The 23,571-nt window shown below is 42.6% G+C and overlaps 2 protein-coding genes across 8 annotated transcripts in view; one reads left to right on the top strand and one right to left on the bottom strand.

Moving 5' to 3' along the window:
- chpf2 (chondroitin polymerizing factor 2) lies at positions 1 to 7,541 on the top strand. 3 transcript variants are annotated; one of them, XM_087846227.1, is made up of 5 exons: positions 1 to 16; positions 290 to 1,601; positions 3,055 to 3,619; positions 3,707 to 3,889; positions 5,771 to 7,541. In XM_087846227.1, exons 2-5 carry the CDS (start codon positions 1,330 to 1,332, stop codon positions 7,043 to 7,045), a joined length of 2,295 nt encoding a protein of 764 aa, XP_087702353.1. In that variant the 5' UTR covers positions 1 to 16; positions 290 to 1,329; the 3' UTR covers positions 7,046 to 7,541. The 3 variants fall into 3 exon arrangements, with proteins under 3 accessions (XP_087702353.1, XP_006795056.1, XP_035765491.1); XM_006794993.3 differs by having other exon boundaries at positions 8 to 171; XM_035909598.2 differs by having other exon boundaries at positions 8 to 1,601.
- Positions 7,542 to 9,984: 2,443 nt separating this feature from the next.
- Positions 9,985 to 23,571, bottom strand: part of smarcd3b (SWI/SNF related BAF chromatin remodeling complex subunit D3b) — a 62,410-nt gene continuing 48,823 nt past the window's right edge. For all 5 annotated transcript variants that reach the window (XM_035909661.2, XM_006794995.3, XM_006794996.3 and 2 more), the window contains 7 exons: positions 19,152 to 19,253; positions 18,699 to 18,860; positions 17,099 to 17,196; positions 16,458 to 16,593; positions 13,134 to 13,256; positions 12,607 to 12,708; positions 9,985 to 12,513 (listed from right to left, as the gene is read on the bottom strand). In XM_035909661.2, coding sequence (XP_035765554.2) covers positions 12,460 to 12,513; positions 12,607 to 12,708; positions 13,134 to 13,256; positions 16,458 to 16,593; positions 17,099 to 17,196; positions 18,699 to 18,860; positions 19,152 to 19,253 — 777 coding nt within the window. In that variant the 3' untranslated portion in view covers positions 9,985 to 12,459. The remainder of the gene's footprint in view (positions 12,514 to 12,606; positions 12,709 to 13,133; positions 13,257 to 16,457; positions 16,594 to 17,098; positions 17,197 to 18,698; positions 18,861 to 19,151; positions 19,254 to 23,571) is intronic.

Genomic DNA, 23,571 nt, shown 5'->3' with positions numbered 1-23,571 from the left:
GGAGGGCGGTGAAGATGTAAGTTCCCTCCTCTTCTCGTGGGACTGCAGTAAAAATGTCCCTTTACCCATCAACTGAACCTTAAATTAACTACTAAATAAGCCAAATGTATATATTTCTTAGGTAGAACTAAAGAGACGGCTTATGAGTTGAAAACTGGCACTGACAAATGGGTAGATATTGCATTTATGAGGTTTTGCCATCCTAGTAAGGCTTCTTTTGCCCTCTTATCACTAAGATGTTGTGTTGATACGTATCTAACACATTCGTGCGTTCAATGTGATTTTCTAGGGGGAATTTAAGTACTGCTTTCACTAGGAAGAGATCTGCCGGTAGCTGCTCAGTCGGGGGGTGATGCTGCGGCAGCACTCGGCGGTCGGTGATGAGGTTGAAGAGGGACGCTGTTTCAGCGCTGTCTGTGTGGCACTCGGATTTTTTGAGAAAGTCAAGAAACTGACGGAGATGGGCGACAATGTGCACGGCTGTGTTTCGTGGCTTTCCCCCCCGGTATGAGCTGTGTTACATGGGATCTCCTTCGAGTCAGCATTCGTGGAGATGGATCGTCGTTTGTGTACGGAAACAACGGACTCGACGCTAGCTCGCTAGCTCGGCTCCCTAATGCTTTCCTCTGGTGGAAAACGATACTGTGGAGTTCATACTTCCGAGTATTCTCGCTTCGGGTTGTCTTTTATTACTGGTAACCAGATAAACGATTAACTTTACTAGTTCATCGTCTAGCTGCATTAGTTAGCTGACTTTGGCTTCTAGCTAACGCCATCCCAAACAAGTTAAGCTAATTAACGTAACGGTTAAAAAACCACCAGAGTAACGTTACACAATTTTTATGACAACGACATTTCTGAGTTTTTCTTCCTTTTCTGTTATTTTAAAATTTTGACTCGCAATGACTGTTAATCATGCGAAAATATCTGTATGCATTACATCTTTCAGATGAACAAAGTGCTTCATTCCGGTAGCTTTACAGTTTGGTCATCTTCCGTTGTGACGTTGGATTAAAAACTACATTTCTTGCATTTGTCAAACAAAAAAACATTTAAAAAGTACTGTAACATGTAACGTTTAGATTTAATCATTCGTTATAGGCTGAGTAGAAACTTCACTACCTCGCTGAAAGGGACTGGGAACAGACTTTAATTTTAAGCCAGTTTTCTGTCATTTTCTTTACTCATTTCGGTTCAGATTTATCAAAGACGTGTTAACATATGGCAGGAGTGTTGGCACTATCAGTGCTCTAGTTTTTTGTTGTTGGGATTTTTTTTTAATTTTTTTCCCAGCACAGCCACAATAAGTGTAGCTCATAACGGCCAGGGATGCGTCTCTCCTCATTTTTGGCCCTGTTCAGGCCTGCTTTACCCCTTATCCTGGGGCTGTCTCTTGGATGCAGTCTGAGCCTTTTGATGGTATCCTGGACCCAAGGAGACACGGAGGACTCCTGTGGAGATGAACTGGGCAATGGCAGGCGGTTTTTGGGTGGGGGAGAGGGCCACAGAGATTCAAGAGATGGAGCTGGAGACGCAGACTTTCAGCCACGCATAGTGCCCTATCACAAGGACCCAAACAAGCCGCACAAGAAGGTCCTCAGGTAAGTGCGGGAGGTATGGTCACTGTTTCCAGGTGCTTAAAGAAGGATCACAGGAAGCATTGCTCGACTTTTAATTGAAAGAAGCTGGAGACTTTTTCCACACAGTGTGGATTTGCATTTAGTTAATTCCCCATTTTACAGTCTTACATTTAATTCCCCCCTGCAATGCTCTCATTGCACTGAGGGGGGTACAGAGAATAAGTGGCCTGTAGATTACAGATTATGCCACAAATTCCTTCAGAAAACCCACTGATGCAAAAGATTGCATCCATTTTCTTTTTTAAATTTTATTTCTTATCTTTTTTATTTATTTGTACTGGCTCTGATAGTCATCCCACAAGGATGATCAGGTTTTCTCTGTCAGTACAACCATTCCTTGGAATAATCTCCCAGATGAGATCTGATTAGCCAGCTCACTGTGGTCTTATAAATGCTTCTTACAGACATATTTCTAAAAGCAGGCCTCTCCTGTGCTTACACTTTTTATTTCTATCAATCCTCTTTAATTATTGATATTTACGTTCAATTTGATGTTTCATTTCCTTTTTTCTGTTGTGAAGCACTGTAATTATTGTTATCATTATTTACATTGCCAATTTTGGAGGGGGGAAATATAATAGACCACCTCATAGATGGGATTTTGTGTACAAATTTAATCCTACTATCATTGAAATTGTTCTTTTTACAGAGATACAGAGATGATGAATTTCAAGCAAATTCAAACTTTTAGAATTTTATGTGGAACTTTAGCTACTCTTTTGAAGCTCCTTAAAGTAGCAGGACCTCAAAACTTAACTGACATAGCTTAAGTGGTTCTCTAGATATAGTTGTGTGTAAATGCCCCCACAGAAAATACTGCCCATAAAAGGCTTAAAAATACCACTGACATCATTGCAAAAATATATATTTTATATAGTGTTGTTTCAGCTCATTTACTGGTTCTTTTGAAAACATCATGCATGCTCATTTTTACTACTTAATAAAATGTATGATTTACCAAGCCATTCCTAGAAGTGAAGGAGTCAAGGATGCTTTCCAGGGATCATCTGCATACATTTGGATATTAACATTTTGGGGTAAAATAGGTAGGTTATTGCTATAAAGTGATAATAAAAGGGGCCTGGGTATGGAGAAGTGTGGGACTCCTGTAGACCACGCAAAATAAAGGAGATTTGATAACATTCATAAAATAGATTAACATTTTCTGCAGAAAAATTATATAGTGCCAATTCAGATAAAATAACTTGGTATCAAATTCCTTCTTTAAATCCAAAAAGACACCACCTACACAAACATTTCTATCCAATTATCTTTTTTTTCATAGCCACTTAGTATCTGCATCACATTAGTATCTTGTGATGGAAACAAGTTCACGCTTATGAGAAGATACTTTTTATGCATCGGTGTTCTTGCTGTTTGCTGTAATTGCTCCCTCTTTGCCCTCTTTCTTCAGAACACGATACATCCACACTGAACTGGGCATCAGAGAGCGACTCCTGGTGGGCGTGCTCACTTCTCGGGCCACCCTCAACACGCTGGCCGTAGCAGTGAACCGCACAGTTGCCCATCACTTCCACCGGACCTTCTTCTTCACAGGCCTGCGCAGCCCCAAGGTGCCTCACGGGATGACTGTGGTTGCCCATGGCGACGATCGCCCGGTGTGGCTGATGTATGAGACGGTACGCCACCTCCACCAGCACTATGGCTCGGAATACGACTGGTTCCTATTAGCCCAGGATGACACGTACATGCAGGCGGATCGGCTGTCGGAGCTGGTGGGCCACCTCAGTGCAGGTCAGGACCTGTATATGGGCAGGGCAGAGGAGTTCATCGGTGGTGAGGAGAAGGCACGTTACTGCCACGGAGGCTATGGCTACCTGCTGTCCCGCAGTCTGCTGGCCCGTCTGCAGCCCCATCTCGACACCTGCCGCAATGACATCCTCAGCGTGAGGCCTGATGAGTGGCTGGGCCGCTGTATTATCGACTACCTGGGTATGAGTTGTGTGGAAGTGCACCAGGTAAAAACACAGACTTTGAAATAAGTAGTTTAATCAGTAGGAGGATTGTCCGCTATATTAATATTTATATGTGCATGTTTTTCGCAGGAGATGACCTACCGTTATTTTGAGCTTGGGAAAAATGCAGACCCAGAGCGTGAAGATAGCCCAGAGTTTAAAAATGCCTTCACAGTGCATCCTGTGTCTGACCCAAATCTCATGTATCGACTGCACAAACGCTTCAGCCACATTGAGCTAGAATGGACTTACCTGCAGATCCAGCAGCTGCAGGTTTGTAATACAGGTTTTGTTTTTCGCTCCTATAAACATTTTTTTCTGCCTGACTCATCACTTCTTAGTCAAAATTTAGTATACAGTTTGTTCTTATTTCACCACACCCTCTTCAGGGCCTGAGTCAGTAATTCCTGACTGAAACAATATTTATGTGCCAGAAAACCAAGAGAAGGGATGTGGTGTTGTGCCGAGTATGATCTGCCTGAGAAACCTTATGTAATTAAAGTAGCTGCTAATGACAGTTCATTAGAGTTGTTTTGACTTAAGGTTAAATATAGCTTACAGCACCACAGAGCTATAAAATAAGTCATGACTTTATTAGACATAACTTATTCTTATGGCTAATTTTTGTGTATACTGGTTAAAGCACAAGGAACACTTGATACAGTACAGTACAGTACTGTGCAAACGTTTTAAGCCACCATTTATTTACTTACAGTTTACTACAAAAGTGGGAAATACTGCAGCATGCAAACATACATGGAAATACAGTATATAAGGCAAAAACAGAGTTTGTACAATTCTAATGGCTTTTAATGCTTTTAATTCATTGACAGTGTGGTTGGAATCATGGTCATGCTGAAAAACAAAACTGCTGCCAATTAGATATTTTCCACATGATACTGTATGGTGGATCAAAATCTGATGGTACTTTTTTGTGTTCATGATTTGAAAAGATCTCCAACACCATTGTCCGTATATACTGACAATGATTTAAACCAAAAATGTCAAATTTGGATTCATCACTCCATAAACTGTTTTCAGTTCGGTTATTGTGTAATTTGGCATTTCCTCCCTGTTTCTCTTCCTTAATCAGATGGATAATCAAAAAAATGACTTGTGACATCCTTTTCCAAATCAACTTCGCTCGACTGTGATGGAAAAAACTGTGAGGGAAAAAACTGTGAGGGAAGGGCCGTAAAAAGACTTGGCTTAGACAAGGCTATTTAATAATTTCATGATGGATGTTGATGACAAGTGTCTGCCCATCTTAGATACTTTGCCCAACATGTTCTTACCATCTTCTTTTCTGCAGGTCATATAAAAGAACCACAGGGGGAAAGAGGCTGCATTTTTAAAGGACATAAATAGATGTTAGTTGCTCATCTTGTCAACTCGGGTTTTCTCTTTTGCTGGAGAAATGATCCAGTCTAACTCCCTACATTCCTCACGCAAGACAACAACTTTATAGGAAGCAGGTTTTATCACAACAATACAGCGTTCCCCTGTGGGTTTAACAGCCTGTCACTGAGGATGTTAAACATATCAGGTTATGTCATGAAGCACACTTTTAATTAACATTTACACGATCTGTGTCACCTGTCAGTTATGTTGATTATCTTTAGTGATAGTTGGGTTGCTGTGAATTCTTCTCCTGTATGCTCTGCTAATAAAGGAAGAATGTTTCATTTATATTTTGAGAATTTTGAAGCTCTTATCACCGCTGCTGTTCAGATACTTCAGGGTCTCTTCACTCTATTAGAAATCTTCCTTGGGCCTCAGTCACACAGGTTAGCAACTTCATGGTAGCCTGAGGTCACTAGGGGAAAATGAGCAATCCGCAACCAATTGGCGAGGTTGGCTGAGTGTAACCGGGTAACGCCAGTTATAAAGAGATTGGTTTATGATTGGTTGTTTTGTATTCTTTTTTACTCTAAATTTACCCTGTTTAAAATGTCTCTAGTACTCTTTATGGTGACCCCAATGAAGACTTCAAGCTGAAAAACCTTGGTCAGACACTAAAGTTGTTTTACATACTACAAGTATAGCTACAACTTTAACCAATGCAGACTTTATGCTTTCTCCTGCATTTTGGCTGTAGGTGACATATTGCTAGACACCTCTGATGCATTTCAAATTTTTGTGTGCACTCATCAGATGCAGATCAGCAACCTGAGTGACCTGACACCAGAGGGCAAGGCTGGAGTGACGTGGCCAATAGGAATCAACCCTCCCTTCAAACCTAGGACGCGTTTTGAGGTCATAAACTGGGAGTACTTTACGGAAGAGCACATTTACTCCTGCGTCGATGGCTCCCCCAAATGTGAGTTGAGAGGTGTCAACCGCGCCGACGTCAATGCAATCCTAGAGATTGCGGTCGAGCGTCTCAACGAGCGCTACCAGCCACAGCTACGGTTCCGCAAGAGGCGTCTGCTTAATGGGTACCGTCGCTTTGATCCCACACGTGGTATGGAGTACATACTGGACCTTGCGCTGGAGGCCTACACCCAGAAAGGCCACAGCCAGGTCATTGCCAAACGAGTCAACCTGCTGCGACCTCTAAGTTCAGTTGAGATTATTCCCATGCCTTATGTGACAGAAGCGACACGGGTGCAGGTCATCCTGCCTGTCACCGCCCAGGATCAGGACTTTGTTGGGAACTTCCTGGACATGTACGTGATGAACACTCTGGACACCCATGACAATGTTTTACTCACGTTCTTGTTCATCTACGATCCTTTCGATGCGCAGAGAGTCAGTCAGACTGACGTGTTTGCTGGCGTCAAGGCTATGATTGGGGAAGTGGAGAAACGCTACGGAGATGTGAAGATCCCCTGGATCAGTGTGAAGACGGAGGTGCCCTCGCAGGTCAAGCTAATGGACATCATCTCCAAGAAGCACCCGGTGGACACACTATTTTTCCTGGCCAGCGTTTGGACAGAGGTCAACGCTGACTTCCTGAACCGCTGCAGAATGAATTCCATCAGCAATTGGCAAGTCTTCTTCCCCATCCACTTCCAGGAGTACAACCCAGCCGTCCTCTACCGTGACCAGCAGCCCTCTGCTGCCTCCTCCTCCGCTGCTTCGGAGTCACTGCGAGACGGCCACTTCGACCGGCACGTCTTCGACGAGGCTTGCTTTTACAACGCCGACTACATGACCGCACGGACGAAGATGGCTGCCGACATCCTGGATAACGAGGAGCTCCTGGAAAGCATGGACGTGTACGACATCTTTGTCCGTTACTCGGGCTTGCATGTGTTCAGAGCAGTAGAGCCGGCGCTGATTCAGAAATACGTGCAGCGGACGTGCAATCCCCGCTTCAGCGAGGACATCTACCACCGCTGTGTTCTCAGCAACCTGGAGGGTCTGGGGTCACGCTCGCATCTAGCCATGGCTTTGTTTGAGCAAGAGCAGGCCAACAGCACATAGAGCACATAGAGCTTGGACTGAAGGACACTGAATGTGATTTTTGTTTCCTTTCTTTCTTTTTTCTTTTTTTTTTTTTTAAACGTGGTACTTCTTGCATCCACACACTGAAATTCTCACCCCCGAACAAAGTGGAAAGAAGTCAGGACAGTTTTTGACACTCCAGCAGCTGCAAATAAACCCTCTGACTTATGACTGTGTAACTTTAAACCTGTCTTGTCCAGACCTGTTGAACCATTACTGATGTTAACGTCACTTTGAGAAGCCGTTACTTGTATTCCGGTCGAACAACAATATTTATAGCCCCCCTCCCTTTTTTTTTCTTTTTTTTAAAGACAATAAATTAACATCAGCCTTTATTGTTAGAAATGAATAAGAGGGGGAAAAAACTTGAGCCATAAGTCTTCCTTTTGTGAGGATTTTTTAAGTAATACTGAAACAAGCTGCCTTTTCTTTAAACTTTGTTCTCTTTAAGAGGTATTAAAGAGTGATACTTCTGCTCAGAGTTGTTGCTTCATTCATTCAAGCTCACAGTGTAAAAGGCTCAGTCTCATTAGACAAAAGGCAACCGTTTATAGGATGTGTACGCGGCGTGCTTGGACAGTTATTCCTGGAGATATCTGTTGTCTGCTTGGCAGAACCGAAGAAAAGCCAGAAAAGATTCTGTGGTCAGTAAAGATGGTGTGTTCACATTCACAATAATGCATCTTGTAGTGTTCTCAGTTTTCCCAAAAGCTGCGTTGCAGAGAGCCCCAGAGGCAGTGAACAGTTTGTTCCAAAGCTGCCTGCTTGTCGCATTAAGTCAGTGAATCTCCACCCCTGCCCGGGCCTCCTTGAGTTTTGGCAAGCGTTCTGCATGCACGTCTTTTTTTTTTTTTGGGGGGGGGGGGTGAACTCAGTGCCCGGAGGGAGGGTCGAGGTCTGCAGCGGCTGAGGTGGTTAACCTTGACATGGCGGTGGTTAAATGGTCTGAAAGGCTTACTTCACTCACCTTTCTCCTGTCGGCTCGGGAGAACAGACAAGCAGCAGAGTTAAAGGAGCTCTTTCTGAGACGGGAGCAAAGCTGCAGTCAGCATTACAGCCACTGCTGCAGCTCCCCGTTGGAAGCGCCTCCACCTGCTTCCTCGTGGTGAGGCCAGTGAACAATAAAAGGCCTGTGTGCCACCTCTGAGGAGCGCCTGGCTCATGGAAGAAACGAAACCCACCAATGAGGCAGGGCACAAAGCCAGAGTGTACGGCAGGGCCGTGCAATCTCCCTCACTCCCACCCCCACTTTATTCTGCAGCTAATTGAAAAAACTGAAAAATTCAAAAGGCCTTTACAATGACAGAGCTCACGGAGACTGGATTCCCTGTGATCATGTGTGCATTAGCTGGTGTTTGATTGCAGGGGTGAAAAGCAAATCAGCTCACACAATACAGAACCACTCTGCTGTTCACTAAGCCAGTATTAAAAGGACACTTCACCCTAACATATAATTCATGCCTTTCTCCTCTGACCTGTAATTTAGAGTTCTTTCCATTTTGGATGTATCACCTGTAGAGATGTCAGCTTTCTATTGAATATAATAGAACTTAATGGCACTCAGCTTGAGTTGCTCAAAGGGCCAAAAATTACATTTAAATAACTCAGCAGCTAAACCTGATCATTGAAAAAGAAGTCACAAACCCAGCTGCAGGCACTTTCTTCAACTGCAAGCTGGGAAATTAATAAAATTTTAATTTCAGGTGAAATTTGGTCTTCTACCCATCAATAAAATGACTACGGTGCAATGTTTTGTTTTGCCTCTCAGCCCATCTTTGTCATGTAGTCACATCCCTCCTCACCAGGCTGTGGCAGCTTTGCGTCACTTCATATTTATCCATTAGTTTTTTAAAATGTTAATAATAATGATTAAAGTTCAAGGAAAGTCCAGACGATTAAAAGGCAAGTTTTCTCTTTTATACAAACTCTTTGCCTAATCATCTTCTTCCTGATGTTTACCTCTGGGAGTCGCCACGGCAGATCTTCTGCCTCCATCTCACTGTAGCCCCCAGCTCTCTCCATGTCCTTTCACTACATCCATGAACTTTCTCTGTGGTCTTCCTCTTTTCCTCCCACCTGGTAGCTCCATATTCAACATCCTTTCTCTGATATATCCACTATCCCTCTCCTCATGCCCAAAACATCTCAGCCTTTGTCTCCAATCCAATCAGTCTGAGCTGTTCCTCTGATGATAACTATTTCTAATCCCAACACTTCTGGTCACTCCCAGTGAAACTATTAAAACCAGCACATGTTTGCTAAAGTGTTAATTGGTTAAATAAGAATAAAAGTTGGAATCAAATTAAGGAATGAATCCCTTTGTGACAAGTGAGATGGCAAAACTTCTGCAACTCCCACAGAGACAATCCAACCAATCCAATCCTATGAAACACTGTAGACAAAAACTGGTAAATATAAAACACTTGGAAACTGGTTTCATATCTATGCAACAATATCAAGTTGTATAGTAAAAGCTGGTTTTGAGTTTCTACGCAGTGTAACCAATAGGGTTTCACTTATCTTTGAGCCAAAAAACTGCAGATGGACCACAGAGTTGAAGACTTTTCTAACTCCAAAACGCTATTTCTATAATTAAATGTTTAAGTAAAACCCTAAAGTCTGAGAGCTTTATGGAGTCACATACTAAACTCATCTCATATGAGCGCTAGTCACCAGATCAGGGATGTGGTGGGGACAGGAGATTCTGATCATGGCTGTGCAGCACCTGTGTGATGCTGTCATGTAACCATGGACCAAACTCTGAGGAATGATTCCACCACCTTTCACCTTTCAGTGTGGAGTTTCCCTGCTCTCCCGGTACTCCGTCTCCCTCCTTCAGTCCAAAGACATCCATGATAGGTTAAGTGTCAACTGAGTGTGAATGAAGTTGTAAAAAAAAAGACACATTAGATCTCATGTCATTTACAAACTTTGGCAAGCGCTTCTTTATTTACATCCAGGCTGTCTCGCAGTGTCACAGCTGTTTTCCCTTTTTTTTCTGTAGTATGTAATCACCAAACAAGATTTGCTCTTTACAGATATACAGCATTATGTATACTATAACCTTCCTGTCGGCGACCCTCTGACAACAGTGTAAACAGAGAAAAAGAGCAGCTCCCGCTCTTCGGGAACACATGCACGGATCGAGACAGACATGTCAACAGTACACCAGGGTTTAGTGACAGAAGACACAGCAGTTTGTTAACACTTTTATCAGACGCCGCTCGAAGCCGAGGAGCTGCAGCTCGTAGATTCCTCCACAAGAGGGTGCTAGTGAACAGCAACGTGAAGGCCTCGGCCATCCATACAAAGAAAAACAAAATCATAATAATAAAATAAAAAAAAAATCACTGGGTCAGACACGGGACCGAGATACTACCTATGACTACTTTTTCTCCTCTAAAGAGTGCAGTTAATATAATTTAGTCCTAGTAACAAAAACACGCTCAGAAAAGTCACACCTACAGTTAGTTGCTGGTAGGGTATGTTGGATTTTTTTGTAGTTTTTTTTGGCAAAAAAGGTTTTCAGAAGGCATTTCAACAAATGTGACGGGTCTCGCTCTCGTCACACACACACACTCACACACACACACTGGTATGCCAGCTTTTCATATTTACACAGACCGTCTCGCAAGGTGTGATAGTGAACGTCCATGGAGCATGCATAGGTCATCGTGAAATCGTCCAATCGCCTTTTTGAGTACGCTGGGATGATAAAAGGGGTCTCAACCGTGACGAAGAGAGTCCCGACAAAGAGTTACAGCACAGTGCAAAGAAGTCCCCCCCCCCTCCACCCACCAACCCACCCAATCTAGAAACTGCAGAGAAGAAAATCCTCCGTCCTGACATTACAACATATACATACAACTCATGTGTCATTTAAAAAAACAATAACAAAACAAAACAGGTGTAACATGAGAACGGTGCAGATTATATCACGAGTTACAGCTACTGAGTCTCAGAGCGAGGGAGGGCTCTCTCTCTGTTGCAGCTTCCAGCTCCCACGATGCACACGGGATGGACCTAAAATAAATCATCCCGAACCCAAGATAGTACACAGAAGAACACTAACATTCCTGCCCTACTAACTCAAAACTCATGGAGCTCCCATACTGCAACACCCCCTCCCGAAATCCTCCAAAACAAACACACACACACACGCTCGCACACACACGCGCACACACAGATAGTCTGTCATATACTGTACAGCTGGCCCTCTTAAGGGGAAGAAAAAAAAAACATATTTACATTCACATCTGTAGAAAAGAAATTAATTTCTCTCTCTCTTTTTTTTAATGCGTGTTTGTAACATAAAAAAAATGCAGAAATAGACAAAAATCCACAGAGCTGAGCTTAAAAGTTCACTGATGCAAGAGTTCAAGAGTTAAGGAAAGGATTAAGGTTTGGATTTATTCAGCCGTTTCTGTTAAACCCAGGTCTGGGATTTTGCCAACGTCTGTTTCAGTGATCGCTCTCTCTTCTCGCTGCAACCTTTGGTAAAACCTTCGGGACGCTAACGGGCAAAAAGTACGACGCGACAAAGAGGCAGTGAGTGACGGAACATTTAGAGGCATATCTGTTTCTCTATGATTATTATGTTCAGGATCAATACTGTTTGTTTTTTTTCCCTTCATCGAAACACTTGTTCTTACTACAGTATAAACAGATGGAGCTGATAATGTCATAATACTTCAGTTTGGTTAATTTACTGTAAAAAGAAGTCTTTTTTTTCTATTCTTTTTTTTTTCTATCCACACCTCTGGTTTACGTGCAGCATCCTGTGCAACCACCCGGTGCGTCGCGCTGTCGTCGCGACTTTGCTGGTGTAATTAATCGACAATTCGAGCACGCTCTCCCCCCTAACGAGGACAAATGAAAAGCACTCTCTCCAAAAAGAATACGAAAACAAAATAAAGACTCATCCAGAGCAGCCGCGGGGCTCTGACTGTGTCAGCGGGTTACGTCATGAGCGTTTGTCACTGCACAGTCTTGAGACGAGAATCCGAAAACACAGTGCCGTGCGAGCAGCTGGTCGAGAAGGAGCTTTTCTAGTGACGTTTATTTACAGAGAGGAAACTGCCGTCGTCCTTCGAGGGGATGAATCCACGCTTTCAACCGCGATGCCTTCGCAGTCCTGCGCTAACACGGGACGTGGAGGAGATGGGGGACCACAGTACGCTGCTGCTGTCTGGTGAATCCCTCCTCTGATTACACTTCAAAACACAGCTATGAAATTGATTAGTCACCTCTGAGATGAAGCCTCCTTTAGACTGTAGAGGTTTAAGGAATCACCAGACATCAGCAATGACCTCACACACATACACACACACACACACACACACACAGGAGCGGCTCTGAAATCAGACTCAGGAATCCAGGAGGGCCTCTTTTGTTTAGGTGTTGCGGACCGCTAAGGCCTGTTCCAGCTCCTGTCTCCTCTGCTGGATCTGTCACGGGGAAGAGCAGAAGGAGGTAAATCTGACTGCTGTCATGCGAACATATGGAAGCAGAGCTTGCAGGTAAAGGTGTCCGCAAGTCACCTTGCAGTAGAAATAGCGGCTGACGGCCTCTTGGGACCAGGGTTCGTGGTAGAACGCCGCCCTCCGCTCCTCTTCAGGGTTCCCCACCACGTCTGTCATTAACTGCGGACGAAGAGACGACGAAGCCGTTACAAGCAGGTCTATTTTTAGCATTAATTAACAAAATAATCTATATAGTCTGCAGCGGGCAGCGATTGATCCACTTGTTCTCCCGATAGTTCATCTCAAAAACTGCCAAACTGAAGCCTTGAGGGCACTCCAGCTGGGTTTGGGCTTTTAGTTGGTGCATTTATTGCTAAACAGTAATTATAGTTATTAATTGAATAAAGCAAATGAATACCCATTAGTGCCATTAAAATGTCAGCCAAAGAGAAATCATCACTATTAAATGACCCCCCGCCCCCTTTAGTTTCTTTAATTTACATTAATGAATTCTTCTGCTTTTTATTTTCCACTTTCATTCAACATCCACAGGACGTCTGTCGGCTAACATGCAGGCTTGATAGATGTAAAAAGAAGTGTGCAACCTTAAAGTCTCGGCTCTGGGATTTGAGCCAGTCCTGGATGTAGCCCTTGGGATCTCTGGAGAAACTCAGCATGAAGTCCCTCTGGATCTTCAGCTGATTGATGGACTCGATGGTCTCATGGATCTGAACGGAAACACACACATGACACGTCACAGCGCTGTTGCTGTTTGTTCATTTGACGCTGCAATTATCCTGTGAAAATGATACAATATCTAGCAGGAAAAGCAAAATATCTCAGGAAAACTGACTTTATGTAACAGTGGGAGGAGGACTTCTGATCCGAAGCTGCCGACCTCAGCAGCACAGAGGCTAACAGCAGACTTAAACTTCTGTGTCAAATCTACGCCGTAGGCTGGAAATGTTATAGAGCCTGTACTCTACTGTGATTGGCTTATTCAGTCAATTCCTCCTGTGCGTTTCTGGCTACTTTTTTTGTCGCAATTTTTGAATTTTTCAGTGATTTATCATCTCCTTGTTGCAAGAACTCACAGATGACAGCAAAGTCCTGGGAATAAATGCGAAGGACCATACAATGTGGGGGAAAGTTGAGAACAAATAAGTTTGCCTGAGAAAAAAAAATCTGACCATGACAAAGAGTGGGAGGGAACAAAATCCCAGCATTTGTTTCTGTCGTGGCAGGCTCTGCATATAAAGATCCCGAAGTCTAACCCACCTGGAAAAGTGAGTAGGGTAAATTTTCACTGACCTGCCTCAACTCACTCCTGACATGCTGACAGGTATTCTCTTGTATTACAAGTTTTCTTGAATTTTATTGATCAAATATAAACCGAGGGAATCTAAACACCTGATAAAGGCGAAGGATTTTACACATTTTCTTATCTTTTTAAAATTCACTATTTTAACCAAATTTCTGGTGAGTTTAAAGGTACTTTGGTGTATGAAGGTGCTACTAAGGAGGAGATTTTTGGCTCGTGATGTAAGAAAAAATACAGACTGTATATAAAGGATGGAGGTAGTGTTCATTTGTTAAGTCTCAAGTTGAGTGTTCCTAGCGTTAACCATCTTTGCGAAAACTGTACGCTCTGGACTCACAGGGTCCCAAGTTAGTCGTCGTTTCACTCTGACGGGGACCGTAGTTTTTCAAAATAAAACCACACCAAGTTCAATCTGGTCTGCAACCTGCGATTGAGCCCATGAACTTGTGTGGAAGGTGTTTACTGAGACCACAGATCAAGTGGGAAATAACACTAACTTCTCTGCAATTTGACTATTTTGTGCAGCCAGAGGAGTCGCCCCCTGCTGCTCATTAGGAAGAATGAAGATTTAAGCACCTTCACCTTAAGCACCTTTTTTTTATTCGTTTCCCCAAATTTATTGTTGCTCATGTTTGGAGTTAGGAGTTATCGTTAGCTTTCGAGCCATCACAGAGAAACGTGAGAGTATTTTTACGCTTTAAAGGTCAAAATGTTAAGTAAGGTAAAATGAGAACCATAACTCTGAAAACAAAGCAGGTTTTAAATGTTGATAAAAGTGTTGAATTTTAATATCAAGGTTGTAAATATTTATATTTTCTTCCTGCTACAGAAACATGTGACACCAGGGAGTTAACTCATTATTCATGATTATCCATCCTTCAGTGCTTTTACAGGTCACTTTAATTGATTATTTTACATAAAAACATACCGACTCGTGCTGACTCGGGCCTGTATTTGATAATTCTCTCACTGGTATGTCTTTTGACACTCTACTTGGTATTAGAAAAATGGCGAATATAATTAGGTGAACACAGAAATTGATCCATCTATCCACCCATCCATCCATCTCCTTAACAGCTTGTCCTTGGGTCGCTGAGGAGCGGGAGAGTATCGTAACAGCTGTCACTGAGCAGGAAGTTAGATACACCGTGGACAGGTGACCAATCCACATGGCCAGTTTAGAAATATCATTTAACCTAAAGTTTGGACTGTGGGAGGAAGCTTGAACACAAGAAATCAACTGTGTTAATGGAAATGCTGTTTGCAAGACTTGCATCAAGAGTATTCTCAGAAGTTCAGAAATAGGTTCTCTGCTATTATTAAGAAACAACAACTGTGCAAAAGACTTGACTCACCTATAATTTCTTGGTACTTTACTTCTAAGGACCCAGACTTTCTTATAATGTTTAAAGTAGTCTCGAGGAAAAGCTCTCCAGCTTTCAAGGGCGATCGTGGTTACTGGGCGATCGTGGCTCAAGAGTTGGGAGTTCGCCTTGTAATCGGAAGGTTGCCGGTTCGAGCCCCGGCTTGGACAGTCTCGGTCGTTGTGTCCTTGGGCAAGACACTTCACCCGTTTCCTACTGGTGGTGGTCAGAGGGACCGGTGGCGCCATTGTTCAGCAGCCTCGCCTCTGTCAGTGCGCCCCAGGGTGGCTGTGGCTACAATGTAGCTTGCCATCACCAGTGTGTGAATGGGTGAATGACTGGATGCGTAAAGCGCTTTGGGATCCTTAGGGACTAGTAAAGCGCTACACAAATACAGGCCATTTACCATTCAAGTCTTTCAAAGGTTTTCTTGGGGCATTTACTGCCATTTCACCCAGTTTCAGTCCAGTTCTTGTACCTGAGCTTTTTCATAGAAATTTCTTTTCCCTCGTTCAGCCACTTAACACCGACTTATGAACCATTCAAGCACAAAAAGGCACCAAAATTTACTAATGTTGTGTCTACCCATAACAGACAACTGAGCAAAAAGTCCGTTTTAAATGAGCGCTTGTCATAAAAAGACATATTTTGTTTTCATTTCTTGAGCTGCATCTACGAAAATGCCAGAGATACCACAGTTTGACAGGCATAAAATAGGATTAGCTGAAAACTTGAAGAAAATTTAAGAAACTGGACAAGTGGAGGACAAAAGAAGAAGCTGTAGGAATAAAAAAGTGTTTGCACGTTTCAATAAATCCTTGCACAAATTTCCATTTTTCAAAATAAAGGAAACGAGAGCTCAAGGCTTTTGCACAGTAATATATAAAATGGCTTTAAGCTGGACAAAATATTGTAAAAGACAAAGAAAACTGGGTCTCGAGCAGCAGTGTTTTCTGTCACGTGTACTTCTGGTTATTTGTCCCACCCTTCCTTCCTGCTCAGCTCCAACAACAATGTCGGCTATAAAGTTAAAATCTGTCAGCGAAAAATAACAGCCTTCGTGCTTATCACAGCTGGGTGAGAAGTCCACAGCAAACAAACTACTGCAACAATAAAACTGTTCTCTTTGTGAATAATGTAGCTTAAAAGTGAATTATTCCCAAACTTCAACCACACAGTGTGTAACACGAAAGAAGACGTGTGCTATACAGAGAAAGAGCATTCTGCGACGATGGTGATCTCACCTTGTTGTCGAGTGAGGCAATTTCCTGCTGGTTGGCGGTGGAGAGGAGGAAGCTGCTCATCTGGCTCTTCAGGGGGTCGTCCACCTCCACGTCAATGTCGTAGCAGGCCGTCTTCTTCTGGTCGTTGGGATCCACGCTGAAAGAAAATGTGAAGCGAGACACATCTTTAAAGAGGAAGCTTTCAATAAATCCACTTGGGAGTCCTCAAGTCCGTTCAACACATTTCCCAAATTAAGAGTTTATTTTCTTATTTGTTTTCTTTTGTGTAGAAAACAATAACCTCCCATAATAAGCTTGCATCACACATCCCATTACTCTGGTGTGAACTCACCCAGTAATGGTTCAACATTGTTTGGCCTTAAAATGTTCTTTTTTAAAAAATGGTAAATGATGCCGTGCTTAATTTATTTATAATGAAAAAGCCAGTAGAAGGTTTCAAGGTAAACACATTTTCATGCTATAAAGCTATTTGAATTTAATATCTCTTTAAATAGCACCTTTCCTGTACTAATGCAAGGGTAAATATGCAAAGCCTGGTGTAAAGACGCTTCTCAGTTAGTACTTGGTTGCGTTATTTATCTTCTGTGATGCATATTTCATACAGGAGAGTCCTCTGTGTGCATTAAAGGGGGAAAATCTACCTGATAACGTGGTTGATGACGATGGGGTCAGGGGGCAGGAGGAGGTTGGTGAGGCGCTGAGGGATCTCAGAGAACTTCAGCCGAGGGCAGTCAAAAATCTAAAAAATAAAAATAACTTTCCTTTTAAAGTGAACCGGTTATGCTTCTTCCTTATTTTCTGACATACACGAGACAGACCGAAGCGTTGGGCCACCTACACATTACACATACAGGAGCTTTTATGACATCTCGCTCTAAATTGGTGCTCCCTTTGCAGCTATATCTGTCAATACATGTGTCCACTCTTTTAGGAAGCCGGTGGAAATTTCATCCAGAAGAGCATTTGTGAGGTCAGACAGTGGTGTTGGACCAGAGAGCCTGGCTTCCAGACTCCATTCTAATTCATCTCAAAGGTGGGCTCTGTGCAGGCCAGTCAAGTATTTCTACACCAAACATCCAACTGTACCTTTACGGACTTTGTGCACCGTCTCGGTGATGCTGGAACAGACAGGGACCTTTCTCAAACTGTTCCCACAAAGCTGGAAGCACAGAGTTGTCCAAAATATGTAGGTGAGGTGAAACAATAAGATTTCCCTTCACCGAAGCTTAATTGATTTATTAGTCGGCTACTGGGTCTCCAGCTTTCTGTGTCCATAATAGAGTTAATCTAGACCCAGGAGGTGTGGAACCTTGTTTTGAAAGTTTTATGCCAACCAGAAGGGAAAATTCGGGGTTACTATTACAAACCTATAAGAAAATAACATGAAATTGAGGAAGTAACTTGAAATGTTGAGTTACTAAGTTGAAATCAGGCTGCCAGAAAAAAACAGTAGAACATACATGAAGAGGGCAGGAAAACCTATGCCATGAAGCGCTTGGCACACAGTTTTTGTGCTGATGTTAATGCTGTGGTTCCTAAATTTTTCCACTTTGCAACAAAGCTACTACTTTTTTCTACTCTTGGTTCTGTATGATGTCATAGCTCGTGATACTCCACCGACAGACATAGAGCTAACATGGAACAGACTAAATATGAGCCTTATTAAAAGAACCAACAAATCCAAAGTCTAGAGTTAGTCCAGAACAACTGGGAAAAAAGCTCAAACCATAAAACAAAGCGCAGGAATGCATGGTTGGAAAACACATGATCCCACAAAAGGGAAAAAAAGGAAAACCAGAAGTAAAACAGGAACAGGAAGTAAAAGCAACATAAGACACATGAGGAAAACTAGCTTTAAAAGCAAACCAGAATAACCCTACTTATGACAGAGACATGAAAGCTAACACTAAACATAATGTCAGAGAAAGGGGAACACATGGAAAAGCTACTTTCGTAATATCTAAGAATAAAAATATGGAGCGCTCATTTGTTCCTCTGCCAAAGCGAGAGCTGAGGTGGAGGTATGTGATCACTGCTGTTTGACTACCCAGAAGCTACTGAGACAGATTTTATGAAACTATGAGAGCACAGGCAGAGGAGGAAGCAGTTCAATTATGGTGCTGATCCAAATCCCTTTCCTTAAAACTGTAAGATAAGACTCCTGCTTTGGTGGAGTTTATATACATACTGCTCATCTTGCCCTGGTGAAATCATATTTTCAGCAACAGCAGGAGTCCACACCTGTTGGAAATACTTGTCACAGTTGATGTACTCCTTGTCATGCGAGTCCTGCAGCTTGTTGGTCTTCACGTACTGCCAGAGGGCCTGGATGATGCAGGAGCGAGTCTGAGTGTGAATACCGAGCAGGCGAGCCAGGCGAGGGTCCAGCTTAAACTGGGGAGGCTGCGGAGACAACATAATCACATTACAGCACTTTCTACAGCCACCCACGTCAGAGGCTTTACATCAGCTCCATCACATCATTCACCCTTATCGTATTTCCCCGGCTTGGAAACAGATGTCAGGTTTAAATGGCGTCTTACATGGACTGTAATGTTTGTGCAGGCCGGTGTTTATCGGCAACGTGAGGCCTGCAGGTTGTCACTACAACAGCTGATTTCAAGGCACGGATTAGTCACGGCGTAGTAACGGACTATTTATGGGCATTGAAGCGAGACGGCGTGCCGCCCTCACCTGGTATTCCAGCATCAGCAGCAGAGTGCAGCGCACGCTCACGTCTCCTGGCCGCTTCACCTGGAAGCCATCCGTCTCCTGGGTGGTGGGCGTGCGGTGCCACTGAAAGAGCAAAGAGAAGGCCACAGTCTGACCAAACCAAACTCAGCTGGTTTATAAATCATTTTGTTATTTTTCTACTTCATTTGATGCTCGTTTCACAATTTTTTCAGCTATTATAACACATATTTCCCAACACAAGGTCATAACTACCAGACGACTGAAGTATTCCTCCGACTTCTACTATAGAGCCATCATGAAGTTGAAATAACAATAGCAGATTTTTGTAGGCATAAGAAATGAAAATAATGTAGTTTATACTTTTAACATGTGCAATGCCAAGGAATGATCCAGATTTCATGAAAATCGTTAAAGGGTGGCTGTGAGAAGCGGTGGAAAGAATCTCTCGTTGGCTTTGGTTTAAGAGAGGGCACGAGCTGTGCTGCAGTAAGGCTGGAGATCACCTGATGACCTTTAAATCTATTTAAATGAATTAAATGTTATGAAAATTACACATAAGCACTTTTACTGTAACCTGCACATACCGATGAATGTATCAGGGGCAACCTGGGGTTCAGTATCTTGCCCACGGATGGTTTTACTAGAGGAGCTGAGGACCGAACCACCAACCCTCAGATTAGCAGACATACTCTACCTGAGCCACAGCTCTTGTAAGCCACATCCTCAGTCATGATTTTGTGGGGTAGTGAAAACTGAAAACTGAAGAGCCATAAACTGCAGTTCCTCTAGTGACCACTTGAGGGTGTTTCCAAAAGTTTCTTGCGCCACAGAAGAAATAAACACGTTTCCATGTTTACTGATTTGACCTCTATAGACAGTTTCCCCCTCACAACAAGGTAAAGGTGAATTTATTTTTTTTTGCAACTCATCGACGCTGATAGTGGAGTGGAGGGTTTTCTTTGGCCAGGCCACAGATTTCCCTCTTGGGGGTCCAAAAAGGCAAAGCTATGCCGTGGGTCCCACATGGGCTAGCATACACGGGCGTCCATATGAGTTTTCTATGGGTAGTGCACACTGGGTTTGCCCATAGAAAACTCATTTCGGGGCCCCCAAGGGCAAAACTGCTGTCGGCCCTGCGTGGGTGCATGCAATTGGGGCCCAAATGCAAATGTGCAGAAAACAAGGATGTTTTCAGCGTTTAGGTCATCTAACAGCACGTTTTGGGTTTTTTTTAGTTTTTTTTTTTTAAAAAACAGAAGCACTAACTTAGTAGGTTAGTAGGTTAGCTTAAATATCTGCAAACTAACTACGCACAAGACAGAAAGGGTGAATATTATCAATCTCTAGAGACATAGTAACATCTATCGCTAGCAGAAAAATTCCATAAGCACCTGGTCACATGCAACTATCCCAATATTATTCTGTCTTTAAGTCGTTTTTGCATTTCAGAAGCTCTTCAGCATCTAACCTCTGATGGTATTTACATCTCTGTTTTACTTTAACCACTCAGAAAGGGAAAAGAAAAACACTTTAACACTCAGTCTTGCGGTACCCTGGCAAGCAATCCAAAGTGATGTTTTCCTGCAACCAATGGCTGATTCAGAACACATTACGTGCTTATTGTACCTCAAGGTAGAAACAAAATTCTTTTGATGGAAAGTCATTCAAACAGAAGCACCTGGGCGCCTGGGTAAAACACCCTCTTAAAAAGAGGGACCTTGAGAAGTCATAATTTTCACTTTGAAAGTCCTGAAGTGTTTTTTTTTTAAGTCAGCACATTATGTGAGGACACAAAGTGAAGGGCAGCTAATGGTTGTTTTTAATAAGTAAGCAGTTGTTTTCTCGCATGTTTAAACAACCTTGTGTGTTGGAAATTTTAAAAACCCATCTCCTTTCTGCTGTTACAGAAAAGAAGAAGAGAGAGGGCAATCCACTCTGCCACTCTGTTTTAGTTTGAATGCACCCAACGGGAATATGAAACGCAGCAGGTCAGCTGGGGTTATTGTACCTCGAGATTTAACCAGACGTGACAAGATAAAAATTTTCACTGAACATCTCTGGACTGCACGACCAAGAGGTCGTCACTGACCCTGACTGCACGGCTGAACGGGGAAGGTTCAATGATTTCTGCTACGCATACAAAAGCCTCACACAAATCAGTGGAGCTTCCAAGACTAATGGATGACACTTCAAAAGACAGCAAAGACCTTCCTTTGTTCTGCTGTGAATGTTGTCCAAACTGGGTGAGAAGATTAAACAGCATTAGAGTTCACTTCAGAAAACTGCCTCAGCTTTGAATTAGCAGTCTTGCCAAGAGTTAGACTGATGCTTTTCTCACATTAAGCCTCTTATGAAGGTAAAAACAAGCCGATCTAATGATACGTTGTCCAGCACATGAAAAGTCGGTCAAAGATGCCAACCACAAAAAACCCAAGCCCATTTCTAATTTGGATTTCAAATTTTTGCAGTGTTTGCTATCTTTACTTCACTGTCTATAAATATAGCGTCCGATGCAATCGCTCACTTTTTACCGCAAACCCTCGTCCAGCAAGCCTCTCGGCTATGAAGAGAAAACCCGCACTTAGTGTAGCCACACATGCCTGGGGGTGTGACCTGGCCTGTCAGCCAATCAAATGTGCTGCTTTAATGATGCTGGCAACTTCTCCATCTTTAGCTCGAAGCAACAGCACTGTGTGATCATTATTAATCAACGGGTTCTTGTAGTCCTTGTGGAGTTTCATCGGAAATTTGATCTACACCCTGACTGATATATCAGCAGGCCGATATCAGGCAGGTGCCGATATATCAGTATCAGCATTTATAACATAAATTCCAAAAAGACGAGAGAAACATCCTTCAACCGTGTTTTGAGTGTTGATGTTGCATAGTTTGCCCACCAGAGTGCCCTCAGGCTCTAGTTTCATCATTTACAAATGTGCTACAAGGGAGTATTTATCTATTTGCATTGTTACTAAACCACAATAATTTAAAGAGCGTGCACATTCGGACATCTTCAACTTAAAAAGCAATAAAAAATGAATAAAGAAAAACTAATTTGTTGCATTTTATTGACTTTCCAATGCCGTCATTTTCAAAGGAGTAATTAGTGGAATCCTTTGAATGCATTTCATTGCATTTTAAGGGACAAAAACCCCTGAATTTTTCCCACATAAGGAAATTAAAATTAAGTCTTACGTGCTGCACACATGAAAAAAAAGTGATTTATTGTTACAGGCGGTTGTGAAAACAGGATCCAAAGAAGTTTGTGTTTATAATCCAAGCTTACGCTTTTTTGTCAGACAGCACGCTGAACAAATCTGTTTTTTTATCGACACACTGCGCTGCAGCTAAGAAACTCTGAGCTGTGGTTTTCAGAGGTTGTGCACTGGACTATTTCTTGACTTCCTGGTTGCCTCATAGGTACAAACTGACCATCCTTTTCTGTGTGGTTTCATTTCAGCTACTAAGCGTAAATGAGCTGGGTTCACTAACAGCTTAACTATATTACAGAAAGTCAAAAAATCATTAGGTTTTTATTAGAGGTGCTCTTTAACCTATAAAATAAAAAACCCTCCAAGCTACAAATCACTGTGTAGTGAATTCACTGTGAGTGTGAATTAGAATATTATTTTGACACAAGGAATCATGGCTATAAGAAAAGCCTGCTATCCTTTAGTTTGATTTCACTCGTATTGATCAGACACCTATCCCACATGATCATATGACCCTTTAAAGTTTGCACAGAAAGCAAATTTTGAAGTTTTCTCCAGTGAAAACAGATCAAACATCAAGGGTACCAATGCTTGATTCTGCTCCTCCATCATAGACATTAACTCTCAGTGATGTTCATTTGACTTCGGGATCTTAAATCGGTGCAGTTTTTGCATTGAAATTATGATGTATCCCACCGTACTGATGCACAAAGTTGGTTGTAGAATGCCATGAACTCCGAGGGCCTTTAACTTGGAAAATCTCATCATAAAAAGGTAAACGTTTGCATTTCATCATTAAATTGATGTTATTGTCAGGTGGGCAACACCAATTGACCGACTGATTGATTGATTTGTAATAACTATACAGGGTTGAGTTATTACTACAAGTTTTGTAGAGACACACAACACACTGTGGTCTCTAGTGTTACCCGCCACAGTCAGGTGTTTATTTTTGGTAGCTGCCACATTTGACGTAGATTCATCATAGCAGTGCTCAACACTTTTAGTTAGCCTTTTATAACTCAAAGTGTGTGTGAATAACACATTAAATACACCTGTGCTTACTCTGCTATGACATATCAAACAGCCTCCAGCAGAAAGGATTGTATTAGGGCAGACTGAGGAGGTTCAGTTAATCCGTCGTTAAGTCTGACGTCACTAGCCGTGTCTGGGCCTAAACTCCGCTGCAGGTCCATATATCAAACGAT

This window comes from Neolamprologus brichardi, chromosome 9 (genome assembly GCF_056152115.1).
Source record: "Neolamprologus brichardi isolate AB-2024 chromosome 9, ASM5615211v1, whole genome shotgun sequence".
Lineage (NCBI taxonomy): Eukaryota > Metazoa > Chordata > Actinopteri > Cichliformes > Cichlidae > Neolamprologus > Neolamprologus brichardi.
Note: the sequence above shows the minus strand (reverse complement) of the source record. Positions and strands in the feature narration are given on the sequence as shown.